General features: G+C 41.3%; 1 protein-coding gene and 1 pseudogene across 1 annotated transcript in view; one reads left to right on the top strand and one right to left on the bottom strand.

The window, feature by feature from the left end:
• The window catches only part of FAM162A (family with sequence similarity 162, member A), a 21,568-nt gene extending 16,248 nt beyond the window's left edge, over positions 1-5,320 (bottom strand). The window contains exon 1 of the mRNA XM_006884309.1: positions 5,125-5,320. Within this exon, the coding sequence (XP_006884371.1) occupies positions 5,125-5,320 (196 nt within the window). The remainder of the gene's footprint in view (positions 1-5,124) is intronic.
• Positions 5,321-5,633: 313 nt separating this feature from the next.
• On the top strand, positions 5,634-6,303 carry LOC102858433 (annotated as a pseudogene).
• Positions 6,304-22,546: the final 16,243 nt, after the last annotated feature.

The following is a 22,546-nucleotide window of genomic DNA, read 5'->3' on the forward strand; positions in this document are numbered from 1 at the left end:
ACAGCAACTCCAAGTTGTTTAGTACAGCAAATAGACAAATGATTGCTGTGTCTTTAAAAGAATATTCTACAGGATTTTAAAGTCACCGCCTCGAGCAGGGCTTTACCCTTACCCTTAGTCTAAGGCTCAAGGGCCACCCACTTTTGGGGGTTGGGGAGGAAGAACAGTAACACACAACAAAAAGGACCCCGGAAACTTCCCTTGCCTGACCACCATCAAGATGAAACCACCACTGAGATGACCATCAGCCAGCTAGACGACTTTCAGGGTGCCTTTAAAATCATTGATGAGGTGATGGGTCTGTGTGCTGGCCTGGGGCCTTGGAGTCTTCCTCTACTCTGTAGTTTCTGGGGTCCTTTTTGTTGTGTGTTACTGTTCTTTTTCCCCCCCTCAAAAGTGGGTGGCCCTTGAGCCTTAGACTAAGGGTAAGGGTGGAGCCCTGCTCGAGGCTGTGGCTTTAAAATTTATTGATTATAGAAGAAAATAATTAACAACATATACATTTTATCCTCTTGAACTTTATAAGGACTTCTGTTGTATATCCTGTCTATTTTAAAGGTTCTGGCAGCACAATTACATATTATGACACTAGGACTGGTTAGCAAAGATTAGAAACCATTTAGAAATAATAAACCAAATCGCTCAGTTACCCATACTATTCTGGTGGACTCTGAGGGGTGGTAGATGCCATCCAGTCAGCTCCGATTCACAGCTACCCAGGTACAAGAATAAAATACTGCTTGATTTTGTACCATCTTCACAACTGAAATGGATTAAATGAAGATGAATAAAGAATAACAGCGAGCCTCAAACTTGGATGACTAGAATAATGGCTGTCTTGTCCAGCTCTGTGTGAACCTGTGGTTGTAGCCACGGGGTGGGTCCATATCCACAGGCTCTGAAAACCTGTTGAAGGGTCAGCTGTGAGTTGGTTCCAACTAGGTGGCAATGAGGTCTACCTTACTACGCATGATAAATTCTGTGTTTTGTTTTTGGTCTTCTATTGTTGCTTCTGTGTACAGTTGAATCGGATCTGACTGGCACAAGAGGAGATTGCCTTTCCTTCTCCAGCGGAGCATCTGGTGGATTCAAACTACATACCTTCCGGAGTGCAGTACAGCTTCTTGCCACTAGGCCACCAGAACTCCCCATGATAAATTCTGGGGAGTGGGCTGCTATGGCTTGCAGGGGGCTCTAGAAAGCCTTGCTCTTTCTAAGTCACAATTCTTTTAGAAATTTTAGATGTTGTCATTATTTATTGAAACACTAGAGTTAAATTTTTTCAATTATTATTGTGTGTGTACTATCAAATCGGATCTGACTGGTACAGGAGATAGCCCTTTCTTCTCCAGCACAGCATCTGGTGGATTTGAACCATGTACCTCTGGGATTGCAGTGCAGCTTCTTGCCACTAAGCCAACAGAGCTCCCTTCAGAGTTAATTTTTTAATGTTAAATTGTAAATATATGCAAAACGGAACAAACCCTGTGTTCTATTTAACCAATTTCAACAATGAATGTTACACGACTGAATTGTGATCTTCCAAAAAGATTTTCAATTCTTCTTCTGTCATCCCGAGTCACTGTCCAGCTTCCAGCAGCATAGCAAGTAACTTAAAAGATCATGGCCTGAGTTAAGCAAACCTTGTCCTCAAACTGACATCACTGCTCTTCAATAATTTGGAGAGGTCCCCGACTGCACACTCCCAGGGCAATTTGTTTCCTGATCTCCTGACTGCTGGTACCAAGGGTGTTGACTGTAGATCCAAGTAGATGTAATCACTGACAAGTTCAATCTTTTCTCCATCTAGCGAGATGTTGCCTACTGGTCTAATGGAGAGAATTTTTGTTTTCTTGATGTTGAGCTATTATCTATGTTGAAGGCTTCAGTGTTTGATCTTCTGCAGCAGGTGGTACAAGTCCTCCTTCCTCACTTTCAGCAAGCAAAGCTGTGCCATCTACAGAACAGAACTGATGCCTCTGAGCTGTGGTGTTAGAGAAGAGTACTGAATATCCCAGAGACTGCCAAAGGAGCAAACAAATTGTCTTGGAGGAAGTGCAACCAGCATGCTCCTTGGAGGCAAAGATTACAATGCTTCGTCTCACACAGTTCATGCTGTTAGGGGAGGCTATTCCTTGGAGAGGGATATCACGCTTGGAAGTGTGGCGAGTCAGTGAGAGAGAAAAAGACCTTGAACCAGACAGACTGACACAGTGACTGCTGCAATGGACTCAAGTGTGTCAGGAAGTGTGAAGATGACACAGGACAGGGTTCAGATCTGTTGTTCACAGGGTCGCTATGGGTCATACTCAACTCAATGGCACCTAACAACAAAAAGGTTATGTTGAAGGCCTAACCCCGGACAGCTGTGAACATTAACTTATCTAGATCGTGTCTTTGTAGATGTTGAGTTAATATGAGTCACACTGACCAGTTAGCCTTGAGTTGGCTCCAAGACATAGTGATCCAATGTGTGCCAGAGTAAATCTGTGCACCATTGGGTTTTTTTCAGTTTAATTTTTATTACAGTGAAAATAACCCTAAGAAAGTGTATGCCAAGATCCACAACGAGATGGAGGGACATGCTGACACCACAATGGGTCTGAGCATGGTGGAGACTGTGAAGATGGTGCAGGACAAGGCAAGGTTCAGACCTGTTGTTCATGGGTTCTCTAGGAGTCCTAGTTGACTTGACAGACCACCATCACCACCACCACCAATTTTTACATGTGCAATTTCATAGCACTCGTTATATTTTCCAAGTTGTGAAGCTATTTTCTCATTTTCCATATCATCCTACTACCATAACAGAAATTCACTGCTCCCTCTAAGCAACAACTCACCCTTTCCACTTCCCTCCAACTTTGGTAACCACTAGTAAGAAATGCTTTTTCACATAAGTGATATTATACACTAGTTGCCCTTCTGTGACTGGCTCATTTCACTCAGCGTGATGTTTTCAGGGTTCACCATGCTGTGGCAGACATCTCAACTTACTGTTCTTCATGGCTGAGTGTTGTCAGGTGCCATGAAGTTGACACACAGCAACGCTACCTACGACAGACCTAACCCGCATCTGAGCCTGTACAAGCCTCACAGTATCTGCTGCGTGTAAGCCCAGTGTTGCAGTCACTTTATCATCTAGTTCTCCTTGAGGGTCTTCCTCTCTTCCACTGACCCTCCACCTTTCCATGCAGGAAGGACTGGTCCCTCCTGACACAATGGACAAAGTAAATGAGATACAGTCTCACAATTTTTGCTTCTAAGGAACACTCAGACTGCACTTTTCACAAGGCAAACTTGGTTTTTGTTTTGACAGTAGGTTCAGTACTTTTTACCAAAACAATCCAAAGGCATCCATTCTTCTTTGCTCGTCCTTATTTACTGTCCACCTTGCACATGACCATGAAACAACTGAGTGGCTTAGGTCCCATACACCTTAGTCTTTAAATCAGCATCACCGCTCTTCAGCACTTTAACAAGATCCTTGGCAGAAGATTAGCTCAATAAAATGCACCTTTTGGTTTCCTGACTACTTCTCCCATGGAGTTGATGGGGTGTCCAGTAAAATGAAATCTTTGACAGCTTCAATCTTGTCTCTGTTTATCACAATGTTACTTACTAGTCCAATTGGGAGGTTTTGTTTTCTTCATGCTGTTGTGTAATCTACACAAAATTTGCTGATGCGTTTTCCTCCAATTCTGATCCCGTTTTCCTTATACAGACTGGCTTCTCATATTATTTGTTCAGTGTACAATTGAATATGTGTGATGAAAGGATACAGTTATCACATTTTGTTTATCCATTTATACATTGGTGGATATTTTAATTTTTTTATCTGTTGGCTCCTGTGAAATATGCTAAATTAAACAGTGGTTTGAGTATACTCCTGCTTTCACTTCTGGATAACCTTTAGGGTTTTCAATGGCTGATTTTTTATGAAGTAAATTGCCAGGATTCTTTTCTGACATGCCTCTGGGTCAATGTAAACCTCTAACCTTCAACTATATGCACCATTTGCATAGCCCAGGGATCCCTACACTGGAGTAGTTGTAGTTGTTTACTGTCAAGTCGGAATCAGCCCATACCTGACCTCTAACAGGTTTTAAGAGGCCAGTTAATTGTTTGGGAGGAGACTGTTAATCTATCTTCCACAGAGCAGCTGGTAGATTTGAACTGTGTACCTTTTGTGCTGGCAGCACAATTTCTTATCACTAAACTACCAGAGCTCTCTACATTGGAGTTGTTGTGTGGTATAGTGTTGGAACCAATTCATAGCTGACCCTCCAGTAGGTTTTAAGAAGCAGTAAATCACAAGGGTGGAAAATGCCCATCTTTCCTCCTGTAGAATAGCTGGTGGATTTGAACTGAGTGGCTTTGGGATTGCAGCACAGCTTCTTACCACTAGGCCACCAGAGCTCCGTATACACTGGAGTAGGGTGGGTCTTAATCCAAGAGTATTACCTTTATAAAAGAGACGAGACACAGAAGGCAGCTATGTAATAATAGAGGCAAACACTAAAGCTGTGGTGTCTTAGGAACTGGGAAATGATCCCTCCTCTGCTAGTTTTGAGAAGCATTTGTAATGTACTTACTCAAATTCCTCTTTAATACTTGTCAGAATTTGCCAAGGACCTCTGGTAGTACAGAGGTTAAGCATTTAACTGTTAAAGTCAAGGCTGATTGTTTGAAACCATTAAGCGCTCAACAGGTCAAAGATGTAGCAGTGTGCTTATATGATGGAAATCTACAGGCCATCCTATATTACATGGTTGTTATGAGCTGAGATCTACTTGATGGTAATGAGTACAATTCACCTTTGAAACCATCTCTGCCTAGGGTCTTCCTTGCAAGAAACTTTAAAATTACTAAATCAAACTCTTTAGTAGGTAATATATATATATATATATATATTTTTTTTTTCCAAATTTTCTTCTGGATGCAGTTTCAGTAGTTATATCTTTCTAGATATTAACTTAATCTTCTTTATCTTTCCCTTATATTTCTTTTTTCCCCCTAATGAAGCATTTTATTTGCACTATGTATTACATCCCTGGAAAAAGAATCCCAGGATTTCTCCCGCTGTGTGGTGTTTTTGTCTCGCTTCCTCATTGTTCATGATACCAGCTGAGGTGGTCAGTACAGTGAAACCAAACTGATAGGATGGAAGCAGGTTATTCTGCCACTTTTCTAGATCTTTGAGTTGCACATCAAATCTGGGGCTGGTAACGTCACACTTGTTTAACCTGCCTGTGAGGTTGACGACAATTTTCCCCTGCTCTGTGATCATCAGTGATTTAAAATTTGCCAATGTAGCCATGTTTCATCATCACTGTTAGTGATATTAGTCATCACCTTTGGAAGTGAACTATGACTTTGGAGCATGGCCTGATAAGAACCTGGTGCTTGCCTCTCTTCTCAGAATTGTCAAAGCTCTTCAGATCGTCAGTCAGGACATTCATGTACATCGTTGTGTCAGCACAGAAAGATGAGGAAGAGCTCCTTATGTTTATTTCACAATTTTAGTATTTTGTGCCTTCTTTATTTGGTCTAATGAAAAGCTTGTCAATTTCATCGATGATGTTAAAAAATCAACTTTTGGTAGAATGGAAGTTGCTTTGTTTTGCTTCAAGATGGCTGCGAGGATGTATTTGGAACATTACCTGGACAGTATTGAAAACCTTCCCTTTGAACTGCAGAGAAACTTTCAGCTCATGAGGGACTTAGACCAAAGAACAGAGGACCTGAAGGCTGAAACTGACAAGTAGCACCTGCAGCCTGAGCTCTGAGGAAAAATTGGCCCTTCTCAAACAGATCCAGGAAGCCTATGGCAAGTGCAAGGAATTTGGTGACGACAAGGTGCAGTGTGCCATACAGACCTATGAGATGGTGGACAAACACATCCGGCGACTGGACACAGACAGACCTGGCCCGTTTTGAGGCTGATCTGAAGGAGAAACAGATTGAGTCAAATGACTATGACAGCTCCTCCAGCAAAGCCAAAAAGAGTCGGACACAAAAGAAGAAGAAAATTGCCTGTGCTCGGTCCAAAGGGAAGAACTCAGATGAAAAAGCCCCCAAGGCTGCCCAGAAGTTAAAACTCGTGTGCACAAGTCCTGAGTATGGGATGCCCTCAGTGACCTTTGGCAGTGTTCACCCCTTTGATGTACTGGATATGCCTGTGGATCCCAATGAGCCAGCCCACTTACTGCCTTTGTCACCAAGTTTCCTATGGAGAAATGATTGGCTGTGACAACCCTGATTGTTCCATTGAGTGGTTCCATTTTGCCTGTGTGGGGCTGACAACCACACCTCAAGGGAAATGGTTTTGCCCACGCTGCTCCCAAGAACGGAAGAAGTAGATAAAGCCTTGGATTCCAACACAGTTTCTTCCACATCCCCTGACCTGGGCTAGTGGGGAGAGGAATGCCTGTGCTGGGGTAAGGATTTCATGGAGAAACGGATAGTTCAGTACTGTCAGCCCTTCTCCACCTCTCCCCCCACTCCTGGTGCTGAGGCTGCATTCAAACCCTGGTAGGGAGGGGTACTGCAGCCACTAACAGTATGTGCTCTCATCCAACCCTCCCCCTTCAGAGGAAAGTGGCACCACCCACTCTCCTCTTGCCTCCATGCTAAGGTTGGTGCTGTATTTCAGAGGAGTGGTGCTCTTTGTGCCCCTTGCTTTGTATTTAAGGACTGGAGCAATAGCATGGGGTCATTTCACCAGCCCTCTAGCTTATTTCCCCTTCCACAGGGGAGCTATGATATGATAGACTTTCTTCTTCATTCTCTTTCTGCTTTTTCCATGGTGCAGGCTCACCAGATCATCTGGGCTATGACCCTATTTGAAAGGGCACCCCTTTCTCTGTGCCAAGGGAATTCATTCTGACCTTGTGAATGGGGAGGGGCAGGTGGTATGCAGATAGCACATGTAAAGGAATCTGGGTAGGTGAATAAAAACTTTACATGTTTAAAAAAAGAAATCAGCTTTTAGGGAGCTCTGGTGGCCTAGTGGCAAGAAGCTGTACTGCAATCCCAGAGGTATGCGGTTCAAATCCACCAGATGCTCTGCTGGAGAAGGAGGTGCAATCTCCTCCTGCACCTGTCAGATCCAATTTGATGGTACACGCACAGAATAATAAAATAATAATTAAAAAAATCAACTTCTGATATTGTGGATTTGCTATAACAACATAGTTAGATAATTTTTATTCATTCTGCCTGTCTTTTTTTTTTTTAGGTTTTAACCCCTTTCCATTTAATGTAATTACTGATAAGGCAGGATTGACCTCTGCCTTTCTGCTGTTTGTCTTCAACATGTTCTATACTTTTTTACATTGTTGTTCCTCTATTTCCTCATCAGTGTGTTGCTTTATTAGATAGTATACCATTAAGATATCACTGTCATTTTCTTTCACTGTACTTTTTTGAGTTGTTTTCTTTGTGTTGTCCTAGGGATTATCACTAACATCTATCTTAGACTTGTGTTGGTGGATCGAGTCCACCAGCAGCTCCGCAGGAAGAAGCCAAGCAATCTCCTACTGTGCAATTTACAGCTTCTGAAAACTAACTGGAGAGTCAGCTACGAGTTGGCTCTGACTCAATGGCATCTAACAGTTCAGATTAACACCAAATTAATAGTATATATACAAAAATTTAACTCCTATAAAGCACATTTTCCCATTCCCTGTCTTTGTTATATTGTCATGATGATTATATCTTTGTGCAGTTGTCTTTCAAATTAGAAAATAATAAATACATTTATACTGTCTTTTATGTTTATCTAGTTACCTTTACCAGTGTTCCTTATTTTTTCATGTCAATCTAATTTAATGTAACGTATCCTTTCATTGAGCATGAAGAATTTCCTTTAAAAATTTCCCCTAAGGTAAGTCTGCTAGAGAGAAATTCTCAGGTTTTAATTTTTCTGGGAAATGTCTGAATTTTTTCCCCACTTGTAAATACATACATACATACATAAATATAGTTGTGTGTCATCAAGTTGGTACCGACTCATTTTTGACTCTCCAGCAGGTTTTCAGAGGCAGTAAATCACATGCTAGCATATAGCCCATCCATCTGCTGTGCAGCAGGAGCAGCTGGTGGATTTGAACTGCATGCCTTTGGAAAATGCAATGCTGCTTCTTACCACTAGGCCACCAGAGCTTGGGGTTGGGGAAGGGAATATATATATTTATATGCGTGTGTGTGTATGTGTGTATAAATATATATGTTTTATATATATATATGCATATTTTAAATATATATATATATCTGAAAATTGTACCTTTAAAAATATGTTTATTAAAATATATGTTCTTTTTTTAACCACACATTATTTGCCAATTCAATATTTTCCAGGTCTTTGTTTCCTCGTATTTGAAGGGTAACTTTCCTAGAAATAAAATTCTTGCTTGGGAGTCTTTTTCTTCCAGAATTCAGTATGCAGTACAGCACAGCTTCTGGTCTACATGGTTTGGGACGATAAATCTGCTGTTCATCTAACTGAAGAATCCTTGTATGCAGTCGGTCAGTCCTTTATTGCCACTTTTAGGAATTTCCCTTTACTTGTGGTTTTTGAGACTTTAATTATTATAACATTTCTAGATATAGATCTTTTTTTTTCAGATTTAAATCTAGGTATAGATCTTTGAGATGTCTCTATTTTGTTTGTTACACTTCTTAGATGTGCAGATTAAAATCTGGGAAGTTTGGGGTCATTATCTCATGAAATGATAGCCTCAAAACTATCCCTTTCTTTTCTTTCTGAGCTTCCCATGTGCTGGTATGGTTGATGGTATCCTAGGAGCCTCTCAAGTGCTACTGACACCCCTATACATGAGCCATACATTTATCTTTCTTTGTATGTCTTGGAATTCTTTATTGAAAACTGGGTATTTTAATTACTCTGGTAGGGAGCTCTGGTGGTCTAGTGGACATATAGCAAAGGACATGATGACAAAGGAAATCAATCAGAACCAGTTTTGACAAAGACTGTGGCAATTTAACAATAGAAACCGACCCTCAAGGAGTGTGGCTATCAGACAAAAAACAGACTCTCAGGGAGCTCTGGTGGCCTAGTCGCAAGATGCTGCACTGCAATCCCAGAGGTACGCGGTTCAAATCCACCAGATGCTCTGCTGGAGTAGGAGGGGCAATCTCCTCCTGTATCAGTCAGATCTGATTTGACGTACATATAAAAATAATACAATAAAAATTTTTTAAAAAAACACCCCAAAACCAAAACAGACTCTCAAGGAATGAGGCAAAACAACAGACTCAAGGACAAGATAAACACGATGGCCAAAAGTCACCATACATCATCCATTAGAAGAAATGCACCATCAGTTGTTTAAACCCCACTCCCTGCTAACAAAAGATATATAAACCCTTTTGTAAGATAAAAATGGTGTCAGTCTGTCCTGACCCGTTCACAGTCTGTTATGAACGTCTAATAAACTTCAGTATCTTTCTCTTGCTCTCACTTGGTATTGGTGTCTTGTATTTCTGAGTCAGAACTTTCTGGTTCTTACTCGAAGAGGCCCTTGGACCTCTGTTGGAAATCATCCCCTTGAAAGGAAAGGGCTGTGCTGCTAACTCAAAAGCATCATGTTTGAATCCATCAGTTGCTCCACGGGAGAAAGACGGGTCAGCTCCTCCCATAGATTTACTGCCTCTGAAAACCCCCTGGCAGGTCAGCAGCAAGTTGGTTCCAACTTGATGATACACAACAACCATAATAACAACATTCTATGGTAACTTAGGAAATCAGATTCTACCTCGCTCAGGCTCTGCTGCTGTTGCTGCTTGTAGCTGTTTGTTTGCTTGTTTAATGAGGGTCAGCTGACCTTCACCGTCTAGTGGGTTTTCAGAAGCTATAAGTCACAAAGGAGAAGACTACTCATCTCTCTACCCCAAAACTGCTGGTGGATTCGAACCAGCAGAGAAGTGCTGCTTTTAGGTTAGGAGCACAACTCCCAAGGGACTACACCTAATGTGGCTGTAAAACACAAATCACTAGCTCTCATACCTCCAGACTTTGTGATCAATATTCTGGAAAAATGAAGCTGAGGATCTGCATTTCTAACAAGGTCTTGAAACCACTGATAACCTAGTAGAAAATGAACACATTAATAGGAAACTAGTTTTTCTCTTAAATACCTTGTGATTGTTTGAAATTAACATTTTATACTACCTTGAACATGAACTGCAACTGACAGAACAGTAAGACTAATCTCTCAATTAATAGATACAAAGTAAAGCAAATGCTCTCTTTGCTATAACATTTTCAAAGGGAATAGAATTTTCTCTTAGCCTAGCAGATGTAACCAGCAACCTTCCTTATCAAAACTGAAGCCTATTCTGGTGGTTGTCCATCTACCCTGCATTCTGTAGCTGTTTTTCTTTTTTTGGTCCACAGTGGCTGTCGAGCTATCTAAGGACCTTGAAAAGGCTGGGTCAGTTGGACATAAGCACCAAATCCAAATAGAAAACACTACTAAAGAAGTCTCACACTCCATTGTCTTACCCCTCCCCTATAGACAAAGAAAAACTTCTCATGTTCCACTATCCTGCTCTTTCCCAGTTAAGCGCCCAAGTCTCCACGATGGGGAGGCAGATTTGGAAAGGTCCCTCTGTCCTTATATACTTGTGTGTGCTGATGAGATGGAATTGACCCACAGCTGACCCTCCAGTGAGTTTTTAGAGGCAGTAACTCACCTGGGAGAAGACTGCCCATTTTTTTCCTGTGCAGCAGCTCCTGCATTCAAACTGGGTGCCTTTGGGACAGCAGTGCAGGTGCTTAGCTTATACACTAATATAATAAAACTACTGCTTCTTTCCACTCTGATTCCTGTTTCCAAGATTGGTGTCTTCTCCCCACCCCCACCCTGTGGGCAGCAGAACTATGTTTCTCCATTAACAGTTCTATCTAATACTGCAGCTGTCTAGGGATGCACTTTGAGAGCCATCACTTTAATGTAACTTGCATGGCCCTACCTCACAACATGTTGCCTCATTCTCCTCTGGTAGGCACTCAGAAAGGAAGGTGGAAGGTTAACTGACAGCCAACTAGTAGGTCCTGATTCGAAATAGAAACAGAAAAAAGTAGAACTCTATTTCCCAAGAGCTGCCTTTCCCCATCCCTTTTAGAGGCAGGTTGTTGATTTCTTTTTGGTGGGGGGGAGGAGTCAAAAGGTTATAATTCAGATTAATAACAGAATACAGTCAAGGTGGCTCCTGAAACGTGTCCTCAGACACCTCAGCTTCAAGCCTCACAGCTCTAAACATTCCAAAGTTCTCAATCCTGCCAATATTGGCTTTCCCTTCCCCAACTGTCCAACAAAGTTCTCAGTTCTGCCAATATTGCCTCTTCCCTCCAACCCTCAACAAGGTTTCATCTTCCGTCATGTCTCCAGTTTGGTAATTAAGTACCTACTGTTTACCAACCACTGCTCTATGCAGTAATTAAGATGAAAAACCTGTCATTATTGTTATGTGCCATCGAGTCACCTGTGACTCATAGCGACCCTATGTGCAACAGCCATAAACCCTGCCCTATCCTGTACCAATCACACTTTCTCTGACACACCTACCCCCATTATTCCAGTCCCAGTGGAATTAAAATTCTACTGGAAGAAAGTAAGCAAAAACCAAGCAAAACCAATAATCAAGAAACCAAGTCTGTCTGTTTGTCTATCTATCTATCCATCCATCCATCCATCCACACATACACACATTGACCTAGTGGCAAGAACCTGCAGTGCAGTCCTGAAGGAAAGAAGGCATGCATTCAAGGCCACCAGCTACTCCTTGGGAGAAGGATGAGAAATCACCTCCCTTGCATTTAACTGCCTTCTAAAACTCACCAGAGGGTCAGCTACGGGTCAGTTCCAACTCAGAAGTACATTAACACCACCATCACCACCATATCCTATATAAAATGTACTTCTATAATATTATATAATATTTATTAAATTATATAAAATATATAGAGAGAATATGTGAACAGATAGGTGGAGCAGAGGAAAAATTAAGCAAGGTGAATGTGAAAATGTGAAGTGTTTTTATGTTTGAAAGGGATTATACATGTAAAGGGTTAGATAAGGAGGCCAAGAAAGTCCTCATGGAGAAGGCCACTCCTGAAGGAAGTGAGAGAGCTAACCATGCAGACAGAGGATTTACACATATTCCCACTAGAAGGAACAGCATGCGCAAAAGCCCGAAAGTGGTTCTAAGGATCACCATGAAGAGGTCATTGTGTCTAGGATGAAGTGAATGGGAAGAAAAGTAGGATTTGAGGTCAGAGAGTTACGTGGGGGGCAGAAACCTCGAGGCATGAGAGGTTGCTAGACTAAAATAAAGCTCCCAGCTTTTTCTTACTGCAACTTCATACTGGATGCCAATATCTTTTATCTATCCTATTAACTCAATTAAAAATACGCAATATGATCTCTCCATGTTCTTAGGTGCTGAAAACAATTTTTTAAAAGTGATATAATTAAAAAAATAAGTACTTGATGTAATCAGAATCTTAACTTTGCAAATTACAAATTAAAGCATAAACCAATTTTGAATAATATTGCATGAGTTCCTTGTTTTTTAATGCAGCATAGTATTCCATTGTGCGAATATACCACAGCTTCTCTAGCCATTCGTTTGTTGATGGGCACTTAGGTTGTTTCTAACTCCTTGCTATTGTGAACAAAGCTGCAATAAACATGGGTGTACATATATCTGCTTGGATGTCAGCTATGGTCTCTTCAGGGTATATTCCCAGTAGTGGAATTGCTGGGTCAAATGGTATCTCTATTTGCAACTTTTTGAGAAAGCGCCATACTGCTTTCCACAGGGGTTGCACCATTTTACACTCCCACCAACAGTGAATCAGGGTTCCAGTTTCTTCACAACCTCGCCAGCATTTGTTGCTTGCTGTTCTGTTAAATTTTGCTATTTTGACTGGGGTGAGATGATATCTCATAGTTGTTAGCATAAACCAATTTTGTAATCATTAAGATTTTTCTGTTTCAAAGAGATTCCATCAGGCATCTAAGCCAGAAAGAAGGTATCATAGTTAAAAAGCAACCAAAAGGAAATTAGCTCTCTAACCCTAGGCTGTCCTTACAGCCTGTCCCTGGCCGACTGGTTCCACATCCCCAGGGTCCTAGCAGGAAGTCAGATGAGGCTTCACAGCTGCCTTTAAAGTTCTGCCTGCTAGCTGGCTAGTTAATCTAAGAGTAGAGCTCCAACTTCCATGTGAACCAGAGTGCCCTGAAAAACTTGCTTTAACAGAGATGATCAGACATTTCCAAAATGTCTAATTCAGCAGACAGAGATATGGCATGAGAATTTCTGTTTCCCCGGTGATACTAATACTGCTTGTCTGTGGGTAGGCAGGTGCTGTTGAATCGACTCTGACAGTAACCTTATGTACAAAATAACACAACCCTGTACCATCCTAACTATTGTTGTTATGTGCCATCGAGTTGGGTGTGACTCATAGTGACCCTATGTACAACAGCCCTAAACCCTGCTCTATGCCTTATCAATCTTATTGTCTCCGACACACCTATCCCCATTACCCCAGTGACTGAATCAATCCAGCTCATCGACGGTCTTCCTCTCTGGTGCTGTCCCTCTACCTTCCCAAGCATAACGTCCCTCTCCAAGGACTGGTCCCTCCTTGGAACATGCCCAAAGTATGTCAGATGAAGCTTCAGAATCCTTGCCTCCAAGGAGCAGCCTGGCTTCACCCTCTCCAGGATGAACTCATTTGCTCTCCTAGCAGTCCACTGTATATTCAATATTTCTCTCCAGCACCACAGCTCAAAGGCATCAATTTCTCCTTCTATCATCCCTAGTCATTGTCCATCTCTCTGATCCATAGCAAGTAATTGCAATGACCATGGGCTGTTTCAAGCGCACCTTAGTCTCCAGACTGACATCACTGCTCTTTAGTACTTGGAGAGGTCTCTGACAGCAGACTTTCCCAATGCAATTAATATTTTAATAATCCTAACAATTAGGAACTAATAAAACCATAGATGGATGACTGCTGCTGGAAGGCTGTGATGGGGTGGCTGGGATTCTTTGCCTAGTAGATTTCTCTTTTCCAACCAAATGATGCAGAGAGGTGGAAATGACTTTTTATCAAAACCTTTCAAGTCCCTTTTGGAGACAACTATCAGAGATGTAGGATATGACATCTCTAGGAACTCGTGATCTGTGAGGATGAGTGAAAGGTTATTGTGTCCAAGAGAAAGAGCCCTTTAGAATATATCATCTCATTTAAAGTTTCTCAGCCAAAACCAACCGTCAAGTTTAGTTGTTAAAAATGATGTAAATAGCTTCTTGTTATTTATGAGGTGTGTCGACGATGTATTTGCTTAGAAAATTAATCATGGCATTTGTCAAAACCTCAAAACTGTTCATCATAAAGAACTTTAAGCCATACAAATTTGAAAATACCAACTCTGATGTAGGAGATCCTAGGACGAAAACAAACATGCCTAGCTGTATTATAAATGAATAACATAGCTTTGTCCCATAACCTCACTACCTTCAAGGTGGGTAAACAATGAACTTAACTCACTTATGTAGGAAAACATTATTCTGACTGAAAAGTGTAAGCCTAAAACCAAAACCAAGTAGAAATAGACACTGTATTCTAACTGGCAAATCTGTTTCTTATAAAAGTATTTATGTGTTAGCAATTCCAAAAAGATAAAAAAAAAAAGGAAAATCCCAAGATTTTTCTGACTCTCAGCAACCCTACAGGACAAAGCAGAACTGCCCCACCAAGCTTCTTTCCAAGCCTGGGCACCTTTACCGAAGCAGACTGCTGCTTTATTGTGAGGAGCAGCTGGTGGGTTTGACCTGAAAATCTCTGGTTAGCAGCTGAGAACTTTAACATCTACACCACCAGGGCTCTTTACAAGCATACTAACCCAAACTCCACCAAACTCATTCCCGAAGTCAAGTCCATCTCAAAGTAAGCTTCTATCAGGTTCCTGAGGCGGCAAATCTTTTTTTTTTTTAAATTTTTTTATTTTTTATTTTGTGTGCATGTACCGTCAAATCAGATCTGACTGGTACAGGAGGATATTGCGCCTCCTTCTCCGGCAGAGCATCTGGTGGATTCGAACCGTGTTCCTCTGGGATTGCAGTGCAGCTTCTTGCCACTAGGCCACCAGAGCTCCCCTTGAGGCGGCAAATCTTTATGGCAAGACTGTCCACCTTCCTCCTCTGGTGAGGCTAGCGTGTTTGAATGGCTGACTTTTCGGTAAACAGCCCAATAGGTTATGTACCACATTCCCAGGGCTCCTTACAAGTGGACCAGAGTGGGACTAGTTTCTCACAGTCAGAGAAAGATATTCCAAAAGCAAGGATGGAAGCCAACAATGAACCCTGTGCTACTGGATTAATCAGATGGCAGTAGGAAGTAATTTTTTAAAAGAATAAACATATATGTATATAAAATATTGGCTAAATGAAGGAAGGAATAAATAAAGAGAAGGGACACACACACACACACACACACTCTCACTCTCTCCAAAAATATGTAGTGCTTTCTCTCTTCCCTTGAGTGTGGTCTGGACTTACGTGATCGACTCTTTCCCAAAGAACAAAGTATAAAAATGGAAAAAAGCAATTTCCATTTACTGGGGGAAAAGCATAACTGACACCACCTTGGTCAAGGGGCCAAGGTCAATATCAGCACTCATTAAGGCATGAGAAGGGCACTTTATATCTGCCATACTTCCCCCTCCCCCAAACCTCTGGATCCTAATCATGAAAAGCATCAACTAAACCTAAACTAAGGGGCATTCTACAAAACACCTGACTAAGCACTCTTCAAAAATATCTAGGTCATGAAAATCTGTGAAAAGGACTGTGGCATTCTCACTGAAAGAAGAATAAATGCCATGTGATACCCTAGACTGGATCCAGCAACCGAAGATGGACGTCAGTGTAGTCACTGATGAAATCGGAATAAAGTCTGTGTGATTGTTTTTAGTTTTGATGAATGTGTCACAATTGAATGAAATCAGATGCTAACTGTGGTGCAGTGAATTAGGTGATATTGTTTTCCAGCCCCAGACTTTACACCTCCCACCAAGTGAATGGGTTGTTGATGTTGTCATTGTTATATAACTTTAAGGTGGAACCAACTCACATCTGACCCTCCAGCAGGTTTTCAGAGGCAGTACATCTCATGGTGGGAGACTGCCCATCTTTCCTTCACAAGCAGCTGGCGGATTTGAACCGTGTGCCTTCGGGCTGGCAGTACAGCTCCTTACAATGCAATTGTGATGTGTCCGTGATCCAGGAAAGGGATGAGCTTGCTAATTATATGTTGTTGTGTTATGTGGATCAGAATCGACCCATAGCTGACCCCGCAGTAGGTTTTCAGAGGCTGTTAATTGCACAGGAGGAGACTGCCCATCCTTCTTCCATAGAGCAGCTGGTAGCCTCGAACCTCATGCATTCAGGATTGCATTGCAGCTTCTTGCCACGGTTAGGTAAATAAAGTATATGAATACTAACATTGAGATTAGTCAGTTTTGTCATCCCACTAGGCTTAAAATGAGACATCTTAGAGGTGGAAAATGGATATTGTGCTATTATCAAGAAAGAAGGCTAGAGTACAGTGTTTTGTTGGATCTGAGATCTCTGCACCAAAACTTCCTCAATCTAGGAAAGAGAGAAATGTAACACTAGTGAAAAGGTGGCAGATGTAGCGGCAGCAGAACTAGAAGACAAATGCAAGGCAAAGCTATGGGCTTCTGGCCCAGAGAGAGAAAGCTTGAGTGGCTTGGGGTAGGAGGTACCCCTTGAAAGTGGGTACCTAAAGGCAGTTGTCAGAGAGCCAGGTTCACCAACCTACAGATCTAAAGCTGAGCACCTTCAGGTCTAGGCTCACTGGCAGAATGGAGTGCTAAGGGTGTTTGTAACTACAGAGGAAAGGAGCTTTGTAACACTTGCCCAAGCAGGGCAGAGGTCAAAGCCTCAAGGTTGATGATTAAAGAGGCCTGCCTTAGGGCGCAGCTGAGGAGAAAGGCAGTCCTGATTGAAGAACTGCATCCTGAGTATTCCTGACCTGAGCTGTAACCTGTTACTTCCCTAACAAATCCCATTAACTATGATTATTGCCTGAGTTCTGTATGGGCATTCCAACGAATTACCAAACCCAGCAGAGAAGCAAAGTGCACTGTGAAAGGAGTATCTGGTATTAGAATTGGCAGAGAAGATTTAGCTTGTAGGGGCCTATGTGACTTTACTGAAACTGGCTTTAGGTTGTTGATAGAGATTATTCCCCTTGTGAAGTCAGTGCAGTCAGATGCTGCTGCCCTATTTGTGCCATGTTATATTAACAAGCCCTGTGCTGTGCCATGTTTACATTAACATTAGAGTATCTGAGTGAGGAATGCATACAAACACTATATTTGTTACTGTTCCATAAATTAAAAAAATATCAAAAACTTCTAAAGTCATAAATACTTGGGTATTAATGAGATGTTGTTTTTACCTGGTACATCTTTTATGAATTTTACATTTCATTTAATATTTACTACAAAAACATTTAAAATTTCAGGTTGTTTCTATAATAATGTCACTCTCACCTGAATTCCAATATTGCGTCTAAGGAAAAAAGGACGCAGTACAGTAGTACAGAGTAAAACCAAAAGCTACAGACTGGGAACAAACATTTGGTAATTCCATCTCAGACAAGAGTCTTACAACAAAAATTTACAGAATACTCCTGGGCCTCTACAAAAAAAAAAAGAAAAAAAAAAAAGACTGATAACCCAATTACAAAATGGGCAAAAGACATGGAAAGAATTTTCACAGAGGAAGATTTTTCGAATGGCAAACAGACACCTGAAGAAATGCTCCAAATCAAGGGCAACAAAAGGGATGCAAATCAAAACCACAATGAGGTACCATCTCACTCTAGTAACAGTGGGAAAGTTTAACAAGGCAGCAGGTAATAGATGTTGGAGAGGATGTGACGAGAAAGGAACTCTTATACATTGCTGGTGGGATTGTAAAATGGTACAACCATTCTGGAAGGCAGTTTGGCGCTTCCTTAAAAAGCTGAACATAAAAATTACATATGACCCAGCTATTCCACTATTGGAATATACCCTGAGAATATGAGAACTGAAGCACAACTGAGATTTGTACACGAATGTTCATAGCAGCATTATTCACCATTGCAAGAACAGGGAAACAGCCCAAATGTCCAACCACAAATGAATAGATTCAGAAATTACTGTACACTCACACAATGGAATACTATGCAGCACATAGGAGCAATAACTTTGTAAATTATTACCTAACATGGAAGGGCCTGGAGAGCACTATGCTGAATGAACTAACTCAGTCACATAAGGATAAATATTGTATAGTATTGTAGAATGAGTATAAGGATCCAGGAGGGGTGGGAGTGGCTGGAAGCAGAGCGATGTGAATGTGTAGGAGGAAGGAGGGAATTAATCATTGGGTTGTACAATTTGATGGGTGGGAGGCTGAGAGAAATGGAAAGAATTTGTTCACATTTGTATTTTAATTTTGTAAATAAACTGGTAGGGGGGAAAATCCCTTTTTCAAGAGCTAATTCACTGAAGAGCTATGCCTTATCTCCAAATTCTACATGTCAACAACTTGTAATTCTTTATGCTGAGAGTTGAACATTCCTGTGGAGTTTATTAGAACATGATTAGCTGTCAGACTTTATAGAGCTTGCCACCTCTAATGTACTTTTTTTTAAAAAAAATTTTTTTACTTTATTATTTTTGTGTGTGTGTACCGTCAAATCAGATCTGACTGGTACAGGAGGAGATTGCCCCTCCTTCCCTGGCTGCCCCTCCTTCCCTGGCAGAGCATCTGGTGGATTCGAACCGTGCACCTCTGGGATTGTAGTTGCACCTTCTTGCCACTAGGCCACCAGAGCTCCCCTCTAATGTACTTCTTGATACCTGATGACATACAGCATGAATCGTTTGTTTCACGGTCCCTGAAAGAGTTTATTTCACATCCCTCTTCCACTGCACCTGGATCCCCCTCCTGGATTATGAACATAGCCAAAGCCTGATTATGTCACAGTGAATGAGCAGAGTCCACAGAGCTGATCATACTTGGCTGATACGAGACAACTTGTTTGCTCAGTCCCTCATTTCCTTTTCCTCATGTTTCCAGAAGTCTCAGTATTGCCATGACCTCAGTTGGGAAAAGCAGCTTGTTTCTAGGGCAACAATGTTCTTTTCTCATGGAAATTTTTGTTTTTATTAAATTTAATGATTTAGGCAGTTCTCATACTAGTCCACAAATGCTTGTTTAATCCTTTCAGAAATGAAATGGGATCTTGCTAGTACTGTTTGCTCTGGTTAAAAAGGGCAAACCTGAGGAATGAGCTCTAAATGAGGTTTGTTTTGTGAATCAGAGCTGATTTAAGGTCTCAGGAGGAAAGTCAATGTATGCCTTCCTGAGAATAGTAAAGTCTATACACACAAATTAGTCAATCCTGGATTTTGTAATTCTGATGACATTTGATGTCAAATGTTTGCAACTACTCAATAGACTTACTAAACAGAAGAATGCTGAAGTCATAGTAACTGTTCCAATTCCCTTCTGGAGTTCCCTCAGGCCCCGAGCTGGACTCCAGCTTTTGGTTAGCAGTGAGTGATTTAACCCAGGGCTTTCCGCACAGAATAGAGACCCAGTGATTTACTCACCATCTAGAGGCTAAGTTAGGCTGCTTTAAGGGATGACCATGACCAAACAATCAGACAAGGACAAATACACCTGCACTCTTAACTGTCTCTGAGCTTTGTCAGGATCACAATCCAAAGGCTTGAGATCTGTGCACAACTATTCGCACAGGTATGTTTTTTTCTGTCTTCAAGCTCTGATTAACCCTGGTGACATCTAGTTCTGGGTCTGATCACCAGGACAACTAATGCTCACAGGCTCAACCACTATATTTCCAAAGCTGGTGCTGATGTTCTAAGAGTCAGAGTCTAGATGCCAACGATAGTCCAGCTCACACAGGCCCTGGGAGTGTGGCGGTTTGTGCCCACAGTGAAGGCCCCTTCCATCTGCTGTACCCCAAAAAGGTTTTGTCAGACAGGCAGGATAGATTGTGAGTAGGGAAATGACAATATGATGGTGTTTTAGAATGATAAATCTGAGTGCAGAACATGGTGAGCAGAGGTGGGGTGAAGGGCGCGAGACTTGGAAGACATTAGCTGTTTGTTAGGTGCCATTAAATCAGTTCTGACTTAAGAGCGACCCTGTGAACAGCAGAGCAAAACACTGTCCCGCCTGTGTGGTCCTCACAATCATCTCAGGGCTGGAGATCGGTAGCCAGACATTCTCATTGAGGGTCTTCTGCTTTTGCTTATCTTCACCTTTAACAAGGTTACTGTCCTCTAAAGACCTGGTCCCTCCCAATGACATGTTCAAAGTGTGCGAGACAGTCTCATCCCCCTTACTTCTAAGGAACAGTCTGGATGTACTCCTTCCAAGATAGAACTGTTCATTCTCTCTTCACTAACACAATTCAAAGGCATCACTTCTTTGGTCTGCTTTACTCATGGTTCAGCTTCTACATGCACATAAAGGCACTGAAAATAGCATGGATTGGGTCAGTCTTAAATTGTTATCTTTGCTCTCTTAATAATTTAAAGAACTCTTTTACAGTATATTTACCTAATATGCTATTTTTTTTTCTTGGCTGGTGCTTACATGTACATTACTGTTGTTATATGTGATCGAGTTGCCTGAAACCCATGACGACCCTATGTACAGCAGCTCTGAAGCCTGCTCTGTCCTGAGCCTGTCTCATTGATTCCAACTCACTTACCCCCACTGCCCGTTACTGTACCAATCTCATCCAAGGTCTCCCTCTGCTGTGCTGTCCCTCTACACTTGCAAGCATGGACTGGTCCCGCTCGGCCACGCGCCCCAAGTATGTGAGATGGAGCTTTAAAATCCTATCCTTCAAGTAGTAACTTGGTTTCACTGTCTCCAAGAAAAACATACTCATTTTCCTGGCAATCCATGGTATGTTCAAGACTCTTCTCCAGTACCACAACTCAAAGACATTGATTCTTCTTTTGTCATCTTTAGTCATTGTCCAGTTCTCTGATGGCAAGTAATGGCGAAGACCATGGCCTGGATCAGGTGCACCTTAGTCTCTAGACTGACATTGTTGCTTTTCAGTCTCTGGAGAGATCCCTGGCAGCATATTTTCCTAATGCCATTCGTCTTTTGATTTCCTGATTGCTGGTGCTGGTGGCCAAGAGCATTGATTGTGCAGCCAATCAAGCTGTCATTGTAAACAAGTTCAATCTCTTCTCTATATATCAGGATACTGCCAATTGGCCTGGTGGTGAGAATCTTTGTTTTCTTGATGTTGGGCTCCAGTCCATATTCAAGACTATAGTCCTGAATGGACACAGGGACATTCACCTATAAAATCTTCCAATATTACAATGCAAGGTCTGAATGTTTTTTAGTTCTTTCAGCTTGAGAAATGCTGAACATGCTTTTTTGGATCATTTAAGTTCAGGCTGTTCTTTGTACATTTCATTGTAATACTTTACTTTGTCTTTGGACCCACCCTTTGAATCTTCTGTTCGGCTTTTACTTCATTACTTGTTTTTTTCCATTTTAGCTATTCGATAGTCAAGAACAAGTTTCAGAGTCTCTTCTGACATCTATTTTGGTCTTTATTTTCTCTCTCGTCTTTTTAATGACATGAATACGGAAATCTTTTTTTAGAGGGTTGTCATATCACTGTAGGCCAAATGGGTTACATAAAGGAAAAATGTTGTTGTTGTTAGGTGCTGTTGAGTCAACTATGACTCTCAGTAACCCTATCAACATCAGATTTGAACTTTTCCCTATCTTGCACCATTCACATGATTTTGTTGATGGGTATTCCTCCAATGCTGATTTCATACTCTTCTTCATAAAGTTTAGCTTCTCTAATGATTTGCTCAACATACAAACTGAATAGATATGGAGAAAGGATACAACCCTGACACACACCTTTCTAGATTTTAAACTATGCAGTATCCCTTGCTCTGTTCAGACGATGGCTTCTTAGACTAGGTATCATTTTTGTATGAACACAATTAAGTTCTGGGATTCCCATTCTTCTTAATGTTAGCTATAGTTTATTGTGAACCACATAGGGAAATGCTTTTGCATAGTCAATAAAGCAACTGATTTAACAGATACAGAAAAAAGATATAGCTTTGATACGTACCTGTCTTGATGTTTAAACCATATAGTGTTCCCTTGCTTTATTTGGACGACAGCTTCTTAGTCTAGAGACAGGTTTCATATAACAATTATGTGTCCCTGGGGATTCTGATCCATTGTTCATATGATCAGTATGACTCTTAATCAACTTAATGGCATTTAGCAATAATTTCCCATCTTAGTGGCCCTTTGACTCTACTGATACCATAGTTTTACAAGGACTCCATTTACAATACATCTTAAGCTCAAGAAACTGAAGAACAAATTCAAACCT

Source organism: Elephantulus edwardii, unplaced genomic scaffold (genome assembly GCF_000299155.1).
Source record: "Elephantulus edwardii isolate Elephantulus edwardi_28Jun2011 unplaced genomic scaffold, EleEdw1.0 scaffold00032, whole genome shotgun sequence".
In the NCBI taxonomy this organism is placed as follows: Eukaryota; Metazoa; Chordata; class Mammalia; order Macroscelidea; family Macroscelididae; genus Elephantulus; species Elephantulus edwardii.